This window comes from Rattus norvegicus, chromosome 15 (genome assembly GCF_021556685.1).
Source record: "Rattus norvegicus strain SHRSP/BbbUtx chromosome 15, alternate assembly SHRSP_T2T, whole genome shotgun sequence".
Classification (NCBI taxonomy): Eukaryota; Metazoa; Chordata; class Mammalia; order Rodentia; family Muridae; genus Rattus; species Rattus norvegicus.
The window spans coordinates 20,227,494-20,242,071 of NC_141548.1; the positions used below are offsets into that span (position 1 = coordinate 20,227,494).

General features: G+C 46.4%; 1 protein-coding gene across 14 annotated transcripts in view; it reads right to left on the bottom strand.

Moving 5' to 3' along the window:
* Positions 1-233: 233 nt before the first annotated feature.
* The window catches only part of Abhd6 (abhydrolase domain containing 6, acylglycerol lipase), a 47,541-nt gene continuing 33,196 nt past the window's right edge, over positions 234-14,578 (bottom strand). For 5 of the 14 annotated variants that reach the window (XM_087585537.1, XM_087585535.1, XM_087585536.1 and 2 more), the window contains 5 exon segments: positions 13,795-13,927; positions 11,272-11,429; positions 8,089-8,143; positions 7,794-7,894; positions 234-1,527 (listed from right to left, as the gene is read on the bottom strand). In XM_087585537.1, the coding sequence (XP_087441663.1) occupies positions 1,351-1,527; positions 7,794-7,894; positions 8,089-8,143; positions 11,272-11,429; positions 13,795-13,927 (624 nt within the window). In that variant the 3' untranslated portion in view covers positions 234-1,350. 14 annotated transcript variants of the gene reach the window in all.

Genomic DNA, 14,578 nt, shown 5'->3' on the forward strand with positions numbered 1-14,578 from the left:
CCAGTGCTGGCCAGGCGATAAGAGGATGCCGGGGCGTTGCTAGCTCCAGGTTCACTGAGAGATCCTATCTTAAAAATAGGGTGTGTGTGTGGGGGTGATTGAGAAAGACACCTGACACCAACCATCAACCTCTAGTCTCCTCACGTCCCTGCTGATAAACACATTTTTAAGTGACCAGAAATCTATTAATAGTACACCCCATTAGGAGCTCAGAATCAGAAAGCACCTAGGTGTTGCCAGCCTAGACTTAGTAAATTTATTTCACATTATTGTGGTCTCTTTTACAGCTGTTTGGACTCATTTTTTTTCTTTCAATCACACAATATTGTTTCACGGAATTCACAGAATTCATTAACGAGCTGGTATTTTACTTCCGAGGGTTTTCAGTAGAACAGCATCATTGAAAGGATGCCAATGAGCTGCTTGGTGATGGGCCTCCCGTCCGATCAGATGGAAGTCTAGAACATTATTGCTTTATTAGTCCTATTAATAAATTGTAAATCACTCCTAGGGAACCCACCCGGTCAGGCGCTCTTCCCTGTGGGCGGTCAGATGTATCTGATCTGTGGGTGTCCAAACTCGATATCAGTCTGCATGTTCTGCGGCTTGGCTGGTTTCTAGGGCTGACTGAGGTGGAGCACTGCCCCCTCACATTGATTTCTACATTTAAAAAAAAGGTAGAAACATTTTCTCTTTACTTCTTCCAGTCAGTAGCTCAGGCTGGCCTTGAACTCGCTCTGTACCTCTAGCAGGCCTTGATCTTGGATCCTTCTGCCTCAGCCTCCTGTGTATTAGACCTCGAGGCAGAAGCCTCTTCCACAGTTCGCTGTCTCTTTCATGGCCTTGTGGTTAATGCATTCACACTTGGGCCTCTATGTAAAACTTGAATTACATCTAAATAAGAGTTTTCAGTGAATGACTAAAGCTCCTGTAGAGAAGGCCACTGGCCATGCAGGGGATACATCTGAAGTAACAACAACAAAAAGAGATCAAGTTTAATGTGTGAGGAATGTCTTAAAGAAAGTGTCCTTGAAGATAACGGTCCGGGGTGACTGCTTAGCACTGGCTTGCCAGTGGCGTGAAGACTCTGGTAGGCTTCATGGCTAGGTGTGGTTTGTTGTTGTCTTTTTTTCTATTTAGGTTTCTATTTTGAAAAAAAGGATCTTGGAGAGTTCCTTGCGGCCCCTGATGCTCTATGGAACCAAGGATACTGGGATAGGCAACTGGTTTCCTCAGGGACGTTGGTGCTCCGACAGCATTTGGGGCAGGATCCCTGAGAGTGGTTACTGTGTCAGGTTTTGGGGATGGGAGCAGACGCTGTGTGCAACAATGCAGGCCGTGGCAGCGGCCTCAGTTCAGCTTCTTGTTGTTGTCTGGGTTGTGCACAGAAGCTAAAAAGTCGACGATGAGCTTGGCTGTCTTCCTCGGTCTCTCCATCACCACTGAATGGCCACAGTTTTCCAGAACCTCTACCTGGGAGTTAGTGATGGACTTGGCTAATATGTCTGCCCCCGACACATCAAGCACCTGCAGAGGAAGAGAAAGAAAGAAGACATATGCGAAGATTTAGACGCTCCGCTGCATAGCTGTGGACAGTTTCTACCGTTTAGCCCTGGCAGGAGTCAGGGAGGTAAACGGAAGTCACCAGCATGCCTCCTGTTTGACTCTGAAACATGGCACTGGAAGTTCAACACTGCCAATGATCATGAGGTGGAAAAGACGAAGTTCCTGTCTGCACGGAGGTTAAGCTGGAGGGGGAGCGAGCCCTATCAAGAGATAACTGTAGCAATGATATGAACAGGCTGAGAGGGCAAAAGGGAGTGGAGCAAGGGGAAGACATCGTTCTTGAGTTCTGAGACAGCAAAGGGAGCAGAGGAAACTATAGAAAGGGGAGGAGCATGAGGACGAGAGGTTATGGCAAGAGCAGGAGTCAGGCAGGGCATGCTAGAGCAGAAGGAAGGTCTTTACTCTGGCCTTACCACCACATCCAGTGTTCTATCATGTTGGGAATCGAATCCAGGGCCTTGTGCATGCTGCACAGCACATACCACCAACTGTGCCACATTCCCAGGCCTAAGTCAGCCTTGGGACGTGGGGTGTCCTGAGACTTGCTAAGGGGAGTGATTCGAGTAGTAGGGAGCCCAGTTGTAGGAAGGTTTCACTAGAAAATTCAAGAGGTGAACGTTACAGGGGGTACCTCCATGATTGACATCTGGGGACTCCCGGAGCTTCTGTAAGACTGATACTTTACACACAACTCGCTCTCATTTCATCTCGGTTTTCCTGCTAGTGTGCCTAGTGGGTCTCCTCAGGAGGTGGGTTCGCAGTCACAGCCCTAGTGTTAACGTCACCTGCAAGTCTTCCCAGCCGAGGCCCTCTTCTCTACCTTCAGGGCAAAAAGCAAAGACATGTCGTGAATCTGTTTCTGAGCTTTAGTCTCACCAACCTGAGGTTTCCAGCACCCTGAAGTGGGGTAGGCAGAAGAGAGTGTGGCGGAGCACCATGGATCAGGGGAAGAAATGTGGACATGCGGCTCGATGAGACGGGATCACCAGATGTGGGTGGAAACCACCACTGAGTTACTGTTCAAGGAGAAAGAAGCCCACGTACTGGGAAAGTAAGGGCCCAGAGGATGCAGGTTACAAAAAACGGCAGAGGCAGATGAGAAAAAGAAGAAACTCCCAATATGGATCCACCCTGAGGGAGACAGGACAACTCACAGGCAAGATGTCATTACAAGCTCTAGTTTGGCTGGGTCACACTGCTTAGCTCTGCAGACCCAGCATTTCCTCAGGCCACCCGTGTGAAGCTGATGTATGGTCCCTCATGAGATCTGCTTGCCAGTAGGAACCATAGCACCTATTTGGTGGGTAGATTACTTACATGCATTCTAAGAATTTTCTCAATTCCATTTGAGACCAAGGCCAGGTGAATGTGAGGTGAGCCTAGACCTCACCTAGGATACAAAACTTAAATGGACCAAAAATATGCAGCATTGGAAATGAGAAATTCCTAAACGCAGTATTCACGAACATTAACCAGAAGTGGTAGAGGGAAAGCAAGCTCTTGTATGCAGTGTCCTGTCACAAAGAGACAGAAGGCCTAAGCCAAGCAGAATCCCTACTCACTAACAGCCAGGCAGTAGCCATTTGGGGCCTGGGGCTTGATGCTTTTCTCGAGACAAGGTTTGTCTGTGTAGCTCTGGCTATCCTGGAACTCAGTGTGCAGACCAAGATGGCCTTGAACTCGAAGAGATCTGTCTGCCCCTGCCTCCCAAGTACTGTGATTAAAGGCGTGCACCACCGCCCGGCACATAAACATTCATAAGAACCTATGATGCCCTACAGGGAGGGCTAGTTGTTCTGTAGAACTGGTTATTCAACAAGATAGTAAGGTGCTCACCTATCTATCCCATACAAGTGGCCCATGAGATAAACTCAAGCACCTTCCCCTCCAAGTGCTATGAAACTTTCATTCCCTCCCACACCCCTCTGGGGCTTGCTCACACTTGTATTAGGTCTTAATAAATTCTCTGTCTGTCCATGTCCTGGTAAATTCTTTCACCACCTGCCTGTATTACTGTCCTATCACACACAGTGCTGGCAAGAAGAGAGATGATGAACAAATGATGCTGACAGTTGTTCTCTTGCAGGCCTTTCTCTTCTGGTGGACTGAAAATGGAAGAGAGATTCTTGGCCTGGTTGATGTCCAGGAGCCCTCTCAAGGAGGACTGCCAGGTTCAGCCATGCTGGTTTATACTATCCAAATCCAGGCTCATCATCCATACAACGGACAATACACAGTGACCCCTGTCCCTGGGCATGATGACAGCTGACCTACTGGGGTTCAAAGAGGAAGGCTGAATTCAGTCTGACACAGGTAGGGGTACCATGATGCTAAATGCTGAAACAAGGCAGGCAAAAAGCAAGGGAGCTTGGGAACCAGGGAGCATAGTCAAAAGGCCACAAAATAGACCACCTTCCCTCCCCTTGAAGCCTCTGTTATTTGGCCTCTGGCCTCAGGATGCACAAAATATGAACGGCTTTGTCAGGTCTGTAGCACACCATACAATTTTACATCATGAGACAAGATAGGCTTCAGAATATGTGGGATTAATCACGTACATTTTGATAACTGAAGAGAAAAGATCACTCTCATACAAGCTGCTGCACTTGAATCGTACTTATCCCAGCAGCAACAGAGACACCCTAACTTGGAGAGTACTGGGGTGCTTGCTTGGGGTTACAGGCTGAGGGAGGACAGAGGTTGAGGTAGAACACACTTCTGAAGCCCGAGGCTGGCACTCTGACTCTTATTCTTCCTGCACTACAGCAGAATGGGCTAGCATTAGGGACCAGCATTAAAAAGGGAGATCTTTACAACAACAAACAGGGGGAGGAGAGAGAGAGATGGAGAAGAGGAGGTAGAAGGAAGATGGAGCAGAACTGCATGGCCTAGAGAAGCCACAAGTAAGGGCTCTCGTAGCTGGGGAATAAATTAGGATAGTGTTATATCTGCACAATCTGGTCTTATAGTTTATAAATCTAATAACTGAGTTGTATGTTTTTATATGGGCTTCCTGGGGTAAGAGATTACTGCAACACACAATGGTGAATTTTCTCCCTTGGGTCTGCCAGAGCTTGAATGTGTCCCTTATAAGTTCATGCACTGGGGGCTGGAGGGATGGCTCAGTGGTTAAGAGCACTGACTGCCCTTCCAGAGGTCCTGAGTTCAATTCCCAGCAACCACATGGTGGCTCACAACCATCTGTAATCGGATCTGATGCCCCTTCTGGTTTGTCTGAAGACAGCTACAGTGTACTCACATACATAAAATAAATAAATAAATCTTAAAAATAAAAAAGTTCATGCATTAGAAACTTTATCCTTCTGTCCTCTCAAATGGATTAATGAACCACTGAGATCTTTGCCCTCAGAAATAGATTAATGTCACCATCGTGCTGTCTTCAACCATGTTATACAGCAGGAATACCCTCTGTGCCGAGCAGAGGGTGGCACTCTGCACGTGAACTTCCCAGCCTCTGAACCATTAGCTTATAAACGTCTAAGTCCTTATAAACCACTCGGCCTTAGGCATTTTGTTACAGTAACAGAAAAAACAATCAGAAAAATGGAGCCTGTTTTTAGTATCTTTTTCTTTTTTTTTTTTTTTTTTTTTTTTTTTTGGTTCTTTTTTTCAGAGCTGGGGACTGAACCCAGGGCCTTGCGCTTCCTAGGCAGGCGCTCTACCACTGAGCTAAATCCCCAACCCCTTAATATCTTTTTCTTTAATGGAAGACTGTGCACCCTTTAGAATACACTGCTGTTCATCTGCTTTTACACTTACTTCTCTCTCTCTTCTTGCTCTAAACTTTATAGAAAAATCTTTGGTAAGCACGGTTGCTCAAAGGCAGCTACAGAAGCGCTTCTGGGAATGAACCTGGTGCGTCTCTGGAGAGCTGGCCATGAGCTGAATGGTGTCCCCTTAAATTCTTATGCTGAAGTCCTGAGGTCACTACTCTGCATTGGCCTGATTTGGAATAGTGCACTGTAGGTGTACGGGTTACGATGATGTCATAATGGAGCAGGGAAGCCCTAATCCAATATGGCTGGTGTCCTTACAAGTGGGTGGGGTGGGGAGGAGAATGTGGATCGAGATATACACACATGCACAGAATGCCGTGTGAAAATGAAGGTAGAATCCAGGGATTAAGATGGTGGCAAGCCTAGGGGGACGTGGAGTTTACTTCACAGCTCCGGGAAGGAACCAGCCCTGTTGATACCCTGACCTTGGACTTGTGGCCCCAAGAGCTGAGAGACAATACATTTCTCTCGGTTGGTTGCTGCAGTCCTCTGAAACAAATACAAACCTATATGACAAAACTTACCACATCTACCCACACTTACACCCTACCCTGCCACACATATATAAATGAAATGTAACTAAGTATTCCCGATCAATAAAGCAGCTAAAACTGATGAGATAGGTAAAGGTGTATAAGAGTATTTTGTACTCTTATTTTTTGCCTTTGTCTATTTTTTAAAATTTATGCATAGAGGTGGTTTGCCTGTATGTGTCTGTAAACCACGTGCCTGGCTGGCATTTGAGGAGGCTAACGGTGTTGGATGCCCTAGAACTGAATTTTCAGATGGATGTGAGCAACCATGTAAGTTGCTAGGAATTGAACCTGGTTCCTCTGGAAGAGCAGTCAGTGCTCTTAACCGCTGATCCACCTTCTCCAGACCCTTTATAATTTTTATTTTTCCAATTACACTAATTAATGTGTATGTGCACAAATGCATGAGTGCTGCTGCCCCTGTATGGATAACATGCAGGACTTGGTTCTATCCTCCTACCACGTGGGTCCTTATAGTAAGACTCACATTGTTGGGCTTGGCAGCTAGTACCGTTGCCTGCTGAGGCATCTCACTAGCCCTTTGATTTGTTCTTGAGGCACAGTCTGGCTCTGTACTCCAGGCTGGCTTTGAACTTATGACCATCCTGCCTCAAGTCTTTCCACATGTAAAATTTTCTATTAGTTTGAAATTATTTCAAAAGTAAAAATACGTTTTACACAGATCCATATAAGCAGATGTGAAATGATTTCTAAGACACAGGTGTCGTATATAAGGCATAAATCTTGGTGCAAAACAGTATGTTTAGGAAGTATATATATCAATCCTAGACCTCTGGAGATACAGGAAGAAGTTCAAGGTTATCTTTGGTTACATAGGGAGTTTAAGGCCGGGCCAGTCTGGGCTACCTAAGAGCCTGCCTCAAAATGCAAAACCTCCACAAACTTTCGTATCTGTGCTGTACATATACATGCTTGCACACTGGAGTAAACGGCAGCTGCCCTTTGTTCTGCTTTGTCTCACGGCGCTAAGAATTGAACGAAGCACGCACACACGTTATTGAGTGCTCTGGCCCTGAGCGATGGTCCCTGCTGCCGTTCACTGTTCTTGTGAACAGTGGTTCTCTGTGACACGGCCATGTCCCGTCTTCATATATCATCACCTATGATACTTTACACACAGAGCAGAACTGAGTGCATGTGACAGAGACCATGGGGAGTGGAGCTACAGTTATCTACTAGTTGGCCCTTTACAGGAAGTTTCCCAACTTCTGGCTTAAGAAAATCCAGAAATCTTGCAAGGAAGGAACTAAGATGTGGAAGTAAAGGACACAAATTTACGTGCTTAACTTTTGGGGTATTTTTTTGGTACCATGTGACAAAATGGCTTCTGGTAATATTGACTTATACGGGACTTGTATTGCTATGCTGGCTGGCATTTCCTGCTTCACCTTCTTTTTTTTTTTTTTTTTTTTTGGTTCTTTTTTTCAGAGCTGGGGACCGAACCCAGGGCCTTGCGCTTCCTAGGCAAGCGCTCTACCACTGAGCTAAATCCCCAACCCCTCCTGCTTCACCTTCTTATGTAGCAGAATATAGGTCCCTGTCCCTGCACCTAACAGGAAAAGTAGGGTTGGGAGTATGGCTTACAGTAAAGTGATTGCTTAGCATGTATGAGGCCCAGTACTGCACTCCGGTAGCCTGTGATTACAGGATTTGGGATGTGCAGCCAAGAGGATCTCATGGACAAAGCCAGCTTGGGCTACATGGTAAAAGAAATCTTATTTCAATAAACAAATTTGCTTTCATGTTAAAAGTCAAATGTCACTGCTCTCTGCTCACAGAACTTTGGCAAGCATTGACACCCAACACAAGAGGCCCAGCAGGGAGGCCTGCTGTCAAGATACTATCCGCTTTTCTTCCACAGGGCCCTGTGACATACCTGGTCTTGTTTTCCCCAAATGATCTGTGTTGGGACCTTGATCTTGTCCATGTTCTCATGCAGAGAGTATCTGGATTTCTCACTGACGATTTCCAAAAACACTTGTCAGAAAAAGAAACACACAGTAAGCCTACGGATGCCGGATCTGCACAGAGGTGTCCCAACAGTCAGAGCTTGTTCAAGCCCAGGCCACCACCTCCTCTCTTGAGGGCCCCAGAAAACATTCTGAGTACAGAGGTTTACAAATCACAAGGTGGCCAGCCACTAAGCTACAAGCTGGAGCAGGGCTACTTACATTTCCGGTAGAAGCTGTTGTGAGGGATGCGAACGTCGACAAGACCTTGAAGGATCTGAGGATGAATAATCCCGAGTTAGAACACAAGAGAAGTCTCACTTCCTCTAGCCTTTTACAGCTCTGGGGCAGCACAGGGGAGAACGCTCAGGATGTTCCTGCACTGTCTATGGCTGGCCTTGTGAGTCCTCAGAATGTAGGCTATAATTGGGAGGCTTTACAGAAGCAAACCAGGGCCTTCTGGAGAGATAGTTCCATAGTCAACAGCATTCACAGCTCTTGCAGAGGACCAGGGTTCAATTCCCAGCACCAACAAGAAGGCTCACAACCATCTGTAACTCCAGTTCCAAGAGTCCTAATGTCCTTTTCTAGCCTCTGTAGGTACTTCATGCTGCAAAGCCAGAGGCCTTCGCATTATGTTAAAGACACCTGATTGCCAGGCAGCTTGAGAAATTATTGGTTTAGTTCAAGACAAAAAACCTGAATTAACAAAATTTCAGGTGATTATTCAATGACATGCAAAAGCAGAACAAGACTGAACCGTCAGGATTGCTGATCCCGTAAACAGTGAAGGAGCTGGGGACATGGCTCAGTTGGGGGAGGGCTGGCCTAGCGTGCGCCAAGCCATGGTCATCTCCAGCACGACATAAACCCGCTGAGGTACAGCGAGCCCGAATGTACCACTCTGGAGGTTGTGGCAGGGGGATTAGGGGTTTAAACTCTTCTCAACAAGCCAGTGAGTTCCAGGCTAGCCTGTGAGACATGAAAAGACCTCCTTGAAAGAGGAAGAGGAGAAGACATAAACTATTCAGAGAACTCTGGGAAGGCTCTGATAGTTCCACAGGGCACAGGCTGGCGTTTGACATCGCCTCTGCTTTCACTGCTGAGGGCTGTATCAAATATAGACAGGCCAGATCTCTAAGCCCCGGGCTACTAACCCAGGAGGGAAGCTTGTGGCCGTTTGTTCCTTGCCTCAGGACTCCTAGGCAGAGCGCAGGTAGCTGTCCCAAAGGTAGCCATCACTCCTCTCCTCCATCGGGGACAGGTCTAGACCCTTTCAGCAAACTTATGCAGACTAAAGTTGGGAACAGTAGTGTTATGGTCCTCAAAAGACCATGTACTAAATGTCTGGTCTTCAGCCTGTGGTGCCACTGGAAGGAGGACTTTAGGAGGTGGTGCCTACATGGAGGAACTCATTGGTGATACACTTTTGAGCAATACATTGGAATGCAGGCTCCATCCCTGCTTGCTGCCTGTCCACCATGAGATGGGCAGCTCCGGTCTATCACGTGCTCCCCCCCCACCCATGATGCATTGAATCATCCTAGGCTTAAAGTGAAGGGGCCAAGTGACAATGGGATGAACCCCCTGAACCCATGGTGAGCTTAGGTATCCTCCCACAGTGGCAGAAAGCTACCACGTGGACCACAGCTGCTTTGACTAGAATCTTGAGTGGTTCTGAAGGGGGGGAAACCAGGGGCGAGGGTGATGACTGCATATTTAACAGCACTGTGCTCTAAGACAGACATTTTCCTTTTTCCTCTGTCTATCCAGTATTCATGCATCTACCCATCTGTCTCCAACTTTGCTTAGTCGATTGATCAATTCTTCTTCTTTCCCTGAATCATATATTTATGTGTTTACATTTGCTAAATCTTCCACTCTCCATCCCTGTATTATCCAGCCAGTAGCCCACCCACCCACCCATCCTGTAGTCATATAATCATACACATGCATCAACTCATATATCTACCTGTTGTGTACCTACAGACCCACCATCTCTGACACTATGGCCTCCTATGGTATCCACCGCCCATCCAATCTTGTAAGTAGGACCTTCTTTGTGAAAGTGCACCACTAAAGGCTGGAGATAGACAGGCCCTGATCTTACAGAGCACACAGTAGGAGACACATGTGAGCAAACACAACCAATGACGGCCTACTGGGCTCAGTGGTAGGTGGTCCTACCCTCCTGGGAAAGAAAGGCTTTTGAAGCCAACAGCATTTCCTCTCAGTGTTTTCTTATCCCTACAATGAAAAATATGAAGTCGCCTTTGGTCACAACATTCTAAATACGTCGTAGTGGGAAGAGGACAGTGCCACTTTCTGAATAAAGAGGTATCGAGGACAGGGTGCAACACAGAAACAGATTTGGATGCTTCCCCAGATATGTGCTGCACTTACTGAGTCATGGTCACCAAGTCCGAATAGCAACCATTCTCATGGCCTAGGAGGACTCCATGCACCCAGAGTCAGGTTCTCTGCCTCCAACACAGGAGAGAACCTAGTCCATGGGCCCTAACCTATAGACTCTCCTCTCCACACCTCTTCCTCAATGACCTCATTCGGACCCATGACCCTCAACTGTGTCCTCTGCCCATAGGCCAGACTTCCATTTGCATCATTTAAGTGTCCAATCACCTGCTGGACATGCCCTTTTGGAGGCCTCAAATGCAATCTGAACTTCATGCATCCAAAATGGAACTCTCCCACACGTCCCACCTTGTCCATCCTTCCTCACACCACACCTCGGCCCTCATCGCTGGTACTTCTACCCCAGTTTGTACCCATCTAAGTCAAAGAATATCCTAAGTGGCCCCGTTTCTATTTGTGCTCCCCTACAGTCTTTCAGTGGCTCCCCCACAATGCTTAGAAAAATAGATTCATTCCCATAACAACATCTGGGAGCAGGTCCCAGGAGACCATGAGGTCACGCAGTACTCACTGTCAGTGACGCTCAATGCCATTGCCTTTCCCCTATATTCTCTTAAGCATACTATATAACATAATATCATCTCTGGTGGCAAATGCACGTTTATGTTAAAATAGTTTGAGTTTCAAAAATAACAAATATAACTCTCATAGATGAAAAGCCCTTTGGGTTCACCAAAAAAAATTTTTTTCAACTTACAAGTCTTCATTTCACTCCTGAAACTCATTTCAACTTGTAAGGTTTTATCTATTAATGTCTATTTCTGCACTGGACTATATCTGCCGAGGGAAATGCCCTGCGTCATGTATTTACCACAGTGCTCAGCACAGTGTCTGACATATCACAGGTAAGCCACATGTTGTAACAATGGAGCAGACAGAGTGGAGTCAGACAGTAGATGCAGGAGGATACATGTGCGTCTTGGGTGGGTGGGGCTGCAGGGAGGGCAAGGGAGTGGCACTGAGACTCTGTACCTGCTGGGGCACCTTGAAGCGGACGTACGAGCAGAGCTGCAGCATCTCGCTCATCTCTTCCGGGGTGGATGGGATCAAAGGGATCTTCTGCGTGGCGGCTGAGTCCTCCAGCTCTTTGAGCCGTTGTACAAACCGATTGTCAGTTGAATACTGCAGGCCTGGGATGCAGAACAGAAGAGCCCGATGACACACCAAGCCCAGGGCTCACCTCCTACCAGGAAGCTTGATCACCTTTGCTAGGGGCTGCTCCTTCCGTCCTCAAACTTTCCTATCGAAAGAGCAACTGAGCTGAGGAAAGGGAGAAGAGAAGACACGCCGGGAACTGTCTTTGAGTTTAATGTCCTTAACAGGCCTGCAAATGATCAACTTTCACGGTAGCTGAAGGGTTGGCTTTTTTCTTTGTTTTTTTTTTTTTGTCATTATTGTTTTTAATAAATTTTATTGTTTTTTAATTATTTATTTTTATTTCATGCATGTCTGTGTAAGGGTGTTGGAGCTCCTGGAACTGCAATTAGAGACGGTTGTGAGCTGCCACTGGGAACTGAACCCGGGTCCTCTCAAAGAGCAGCCAGTGCTCTTAACCTCAGAGCCATTTCTCCAGCCCCTAGCTGAATTTTTTTTTTTAATTTATTTATGTTTTTTTTTTAAATGTAGGAGCACTCTGTCTGTCTGTACACCTACATGCCAGAAGAGGGCATCAGATCTCTTTATAGATGGTCATGAGCCACCATGTGGTTGCCGGGAACTGTACTCAGGACCTCTGGAAGAGCAGGTAGTGTTCTAACCACTGAGCTATCTCACCACCCTGCTGAAAGGTTTTAAAGGTTAATTTAGTTTAGCTTCAGTAAGAGTTGCAAGTGTCCAGTTGATGGCCAGGTTCCAGCACATCATATAAGGCAATGCTTCTCAACATCATGAACTTTCCGGAACTCAGGAAGCTGAGGCAGGAAGATAACGAGTTCAAGGCTAATTTGGACTAAGTAGACATACTCTGTCAAAACAAACAAAACCAAACAAAACCTACTTTACTGTGTGTAAATAACGCTCTACTATCAAAGACAGAACAGGACGGGGAGCAAGTTGGAGAGAGAAAAATTTCTATTTATCTACCATGTGCTATCAATCTAAATTTAAAGATATAGGTGAAAAATAAATTAAAAACTCCAATTTGAGGTAGTAATTTCTGGAGTTATAGCTCAAACTGTTGTAAGACGTGCGCACGCGCGCGCGCGCGCGCGTGTGTGTGTGTGTGTGTGTGTGTGAATATGTAAAAATATACGCATACAAATATAAGCAGAGAAGCTAAAGTCCACTGACTTTTTATAAAGCTCTTGTCGTGTGACTATTTAGGAAAAAGGAGGGAATAGTAAGGGGTGATAAAGGGATCTGAGATGACTATGATCAAAGTTAAACTTTGACTTGGATAAAAACCTTTGTATAAACTTAGCACTCTGCACATTAAACACTTACTGATAAAAATTATGGGGAAAAAAAACTTAAAATAAATAGAGTCTTTGGCAAAAGAATGAGAGCAGAATAGTGCGGTCATTTCTCAGGGTTAAGCGAGGATTAAATCTATAGGAAGATGCTAGCTCTTGAGGATCAATAGCTGTTGGAAGCTGGCACAAGTACCGCCATCAGGAGTATCGGGTGCTGCTTGGCACTGTGCGCATGTCCACTGCCTACCTCCGACTGCGCATGTCCACTGCCTACCTCCGGCTCTCTGCTGTAGAGGATTGGTCTTCTGCTATGTACCGTAAATGCTAAATACTGGCCCCAGAGGCCTGGCTGCCCCCAGGGATGAGAGAATTCGTAAAGTGGATACTAGTGACGCTATGTGACCTTACCCTCCAAGTTCTCCCTGATTGGTGAGTAAAGACGCCTACAGCCTATAGCTGGGCAGAAGAGAGGTAGGTGGGGTTAGGGTTCCCAGGCTTGGGTCTGGGGAGAGACCAAGAGGGGAGAGAGAAGGAAAAGAGGAGAGGAAGACGCCGTGAAGCAAGAAATCATAAGAACTGGCCACGTGAGCTGGCCAGTTGGAGTAAAGCAGCCCTCGTGGAACGCAGCAAGTCATAATTTGGGGTTATTGAGAGGGAGGTAAAAACTAATAGCTTAGAGGGTACATATCTGACCAACTCTAGTGTTGATGAAGGCTTATTATAAATATAAAAGTTGTGCATCTTTTATCTAGGAACTGAACGATAAAGGTGGGAGGAAACCCTGATCTGAGATTAATTAATTTCCACAACACTCTGTGGTACAGGACTGGTTGCTAAGCATCACAGTTGTCGAGCATCAGGTGGCGCTCAGCACAGGCCACCGCCTACCTCCAGCTCTGTGGAAGAATCTGGCTACGGTTCTCACCATACAACTGTTACCTGGCCAGCGTTAACATCTGGCACTGCCTACCTCTGAAGTCTTATCAGATGGATAGCCTTTTAAAAGTAGTGACAGAAGAAGCTGTGCAGATGTCTCTTTAAATTCGAGTCACTGGTAAGGCTGTCCTGGTCACACGCGACTCACCAGCAGGGCACACGAGAGACAGGCTGCAGACGTCAGATGGATAGTAAGCAGCGTATACTCCAGCCACGTTGCCACCCATGGAGGTGCCTATAAGGTGAAAGGGCTTTTTGTTCAGCTTAAGGCATTCTACAAACTAGGAAGAGAAACGAAAAGGAGGAGTGATTACAGCTGAGCTGTCAGCGCAGAATGTAGAGCAGAGACCCCCCCCCCTCCCCCAACACGGTTGGACCCTCCACTGGGTCTGACACTGGCTGGTCTGTCCCATCACCTAGTTGAGCTCTGTGACATATATGTACTTTCCTTTTTATGGCGCACGTAACTGTTGGGTCATTTATAAATATAAATCAAACGACGAGGCTTCCCTTAATAAGTCATAAACTGTTCTGTGAAAGGCCAGGGCATCAACATTTCTTCTCTGTGGGTCAGTTGGTCCCTGTGTCATTACCCAAACTGGTAACCGTGTTACAAAAGCTGCCAGAGGTAATATGTAAACAAGCAAGTGAGCACAGCTGCTGTGCGAAAAGAAAATTTAGTTTATAAAAGTAGGTGTCAGCTTCGGGGCCACGGTTTGATGGCTCTTGCTTAATTTGAAGCCCTATCTGGCTAGACATCTGTCCAATCGGCCATTTGCGCACATATCCCTCACTGGGAAAATATTTGTTGGGTACTTGTTACGTAGAAGTAGCTGCTGAAAATATAGCAAAGAGCCAGACAGTAACTCGTTAAAATATGTATTTAGGGCTGGAGAGATGGCTCTGTGGTTAAGAGTACTGGTTGCCCTTCC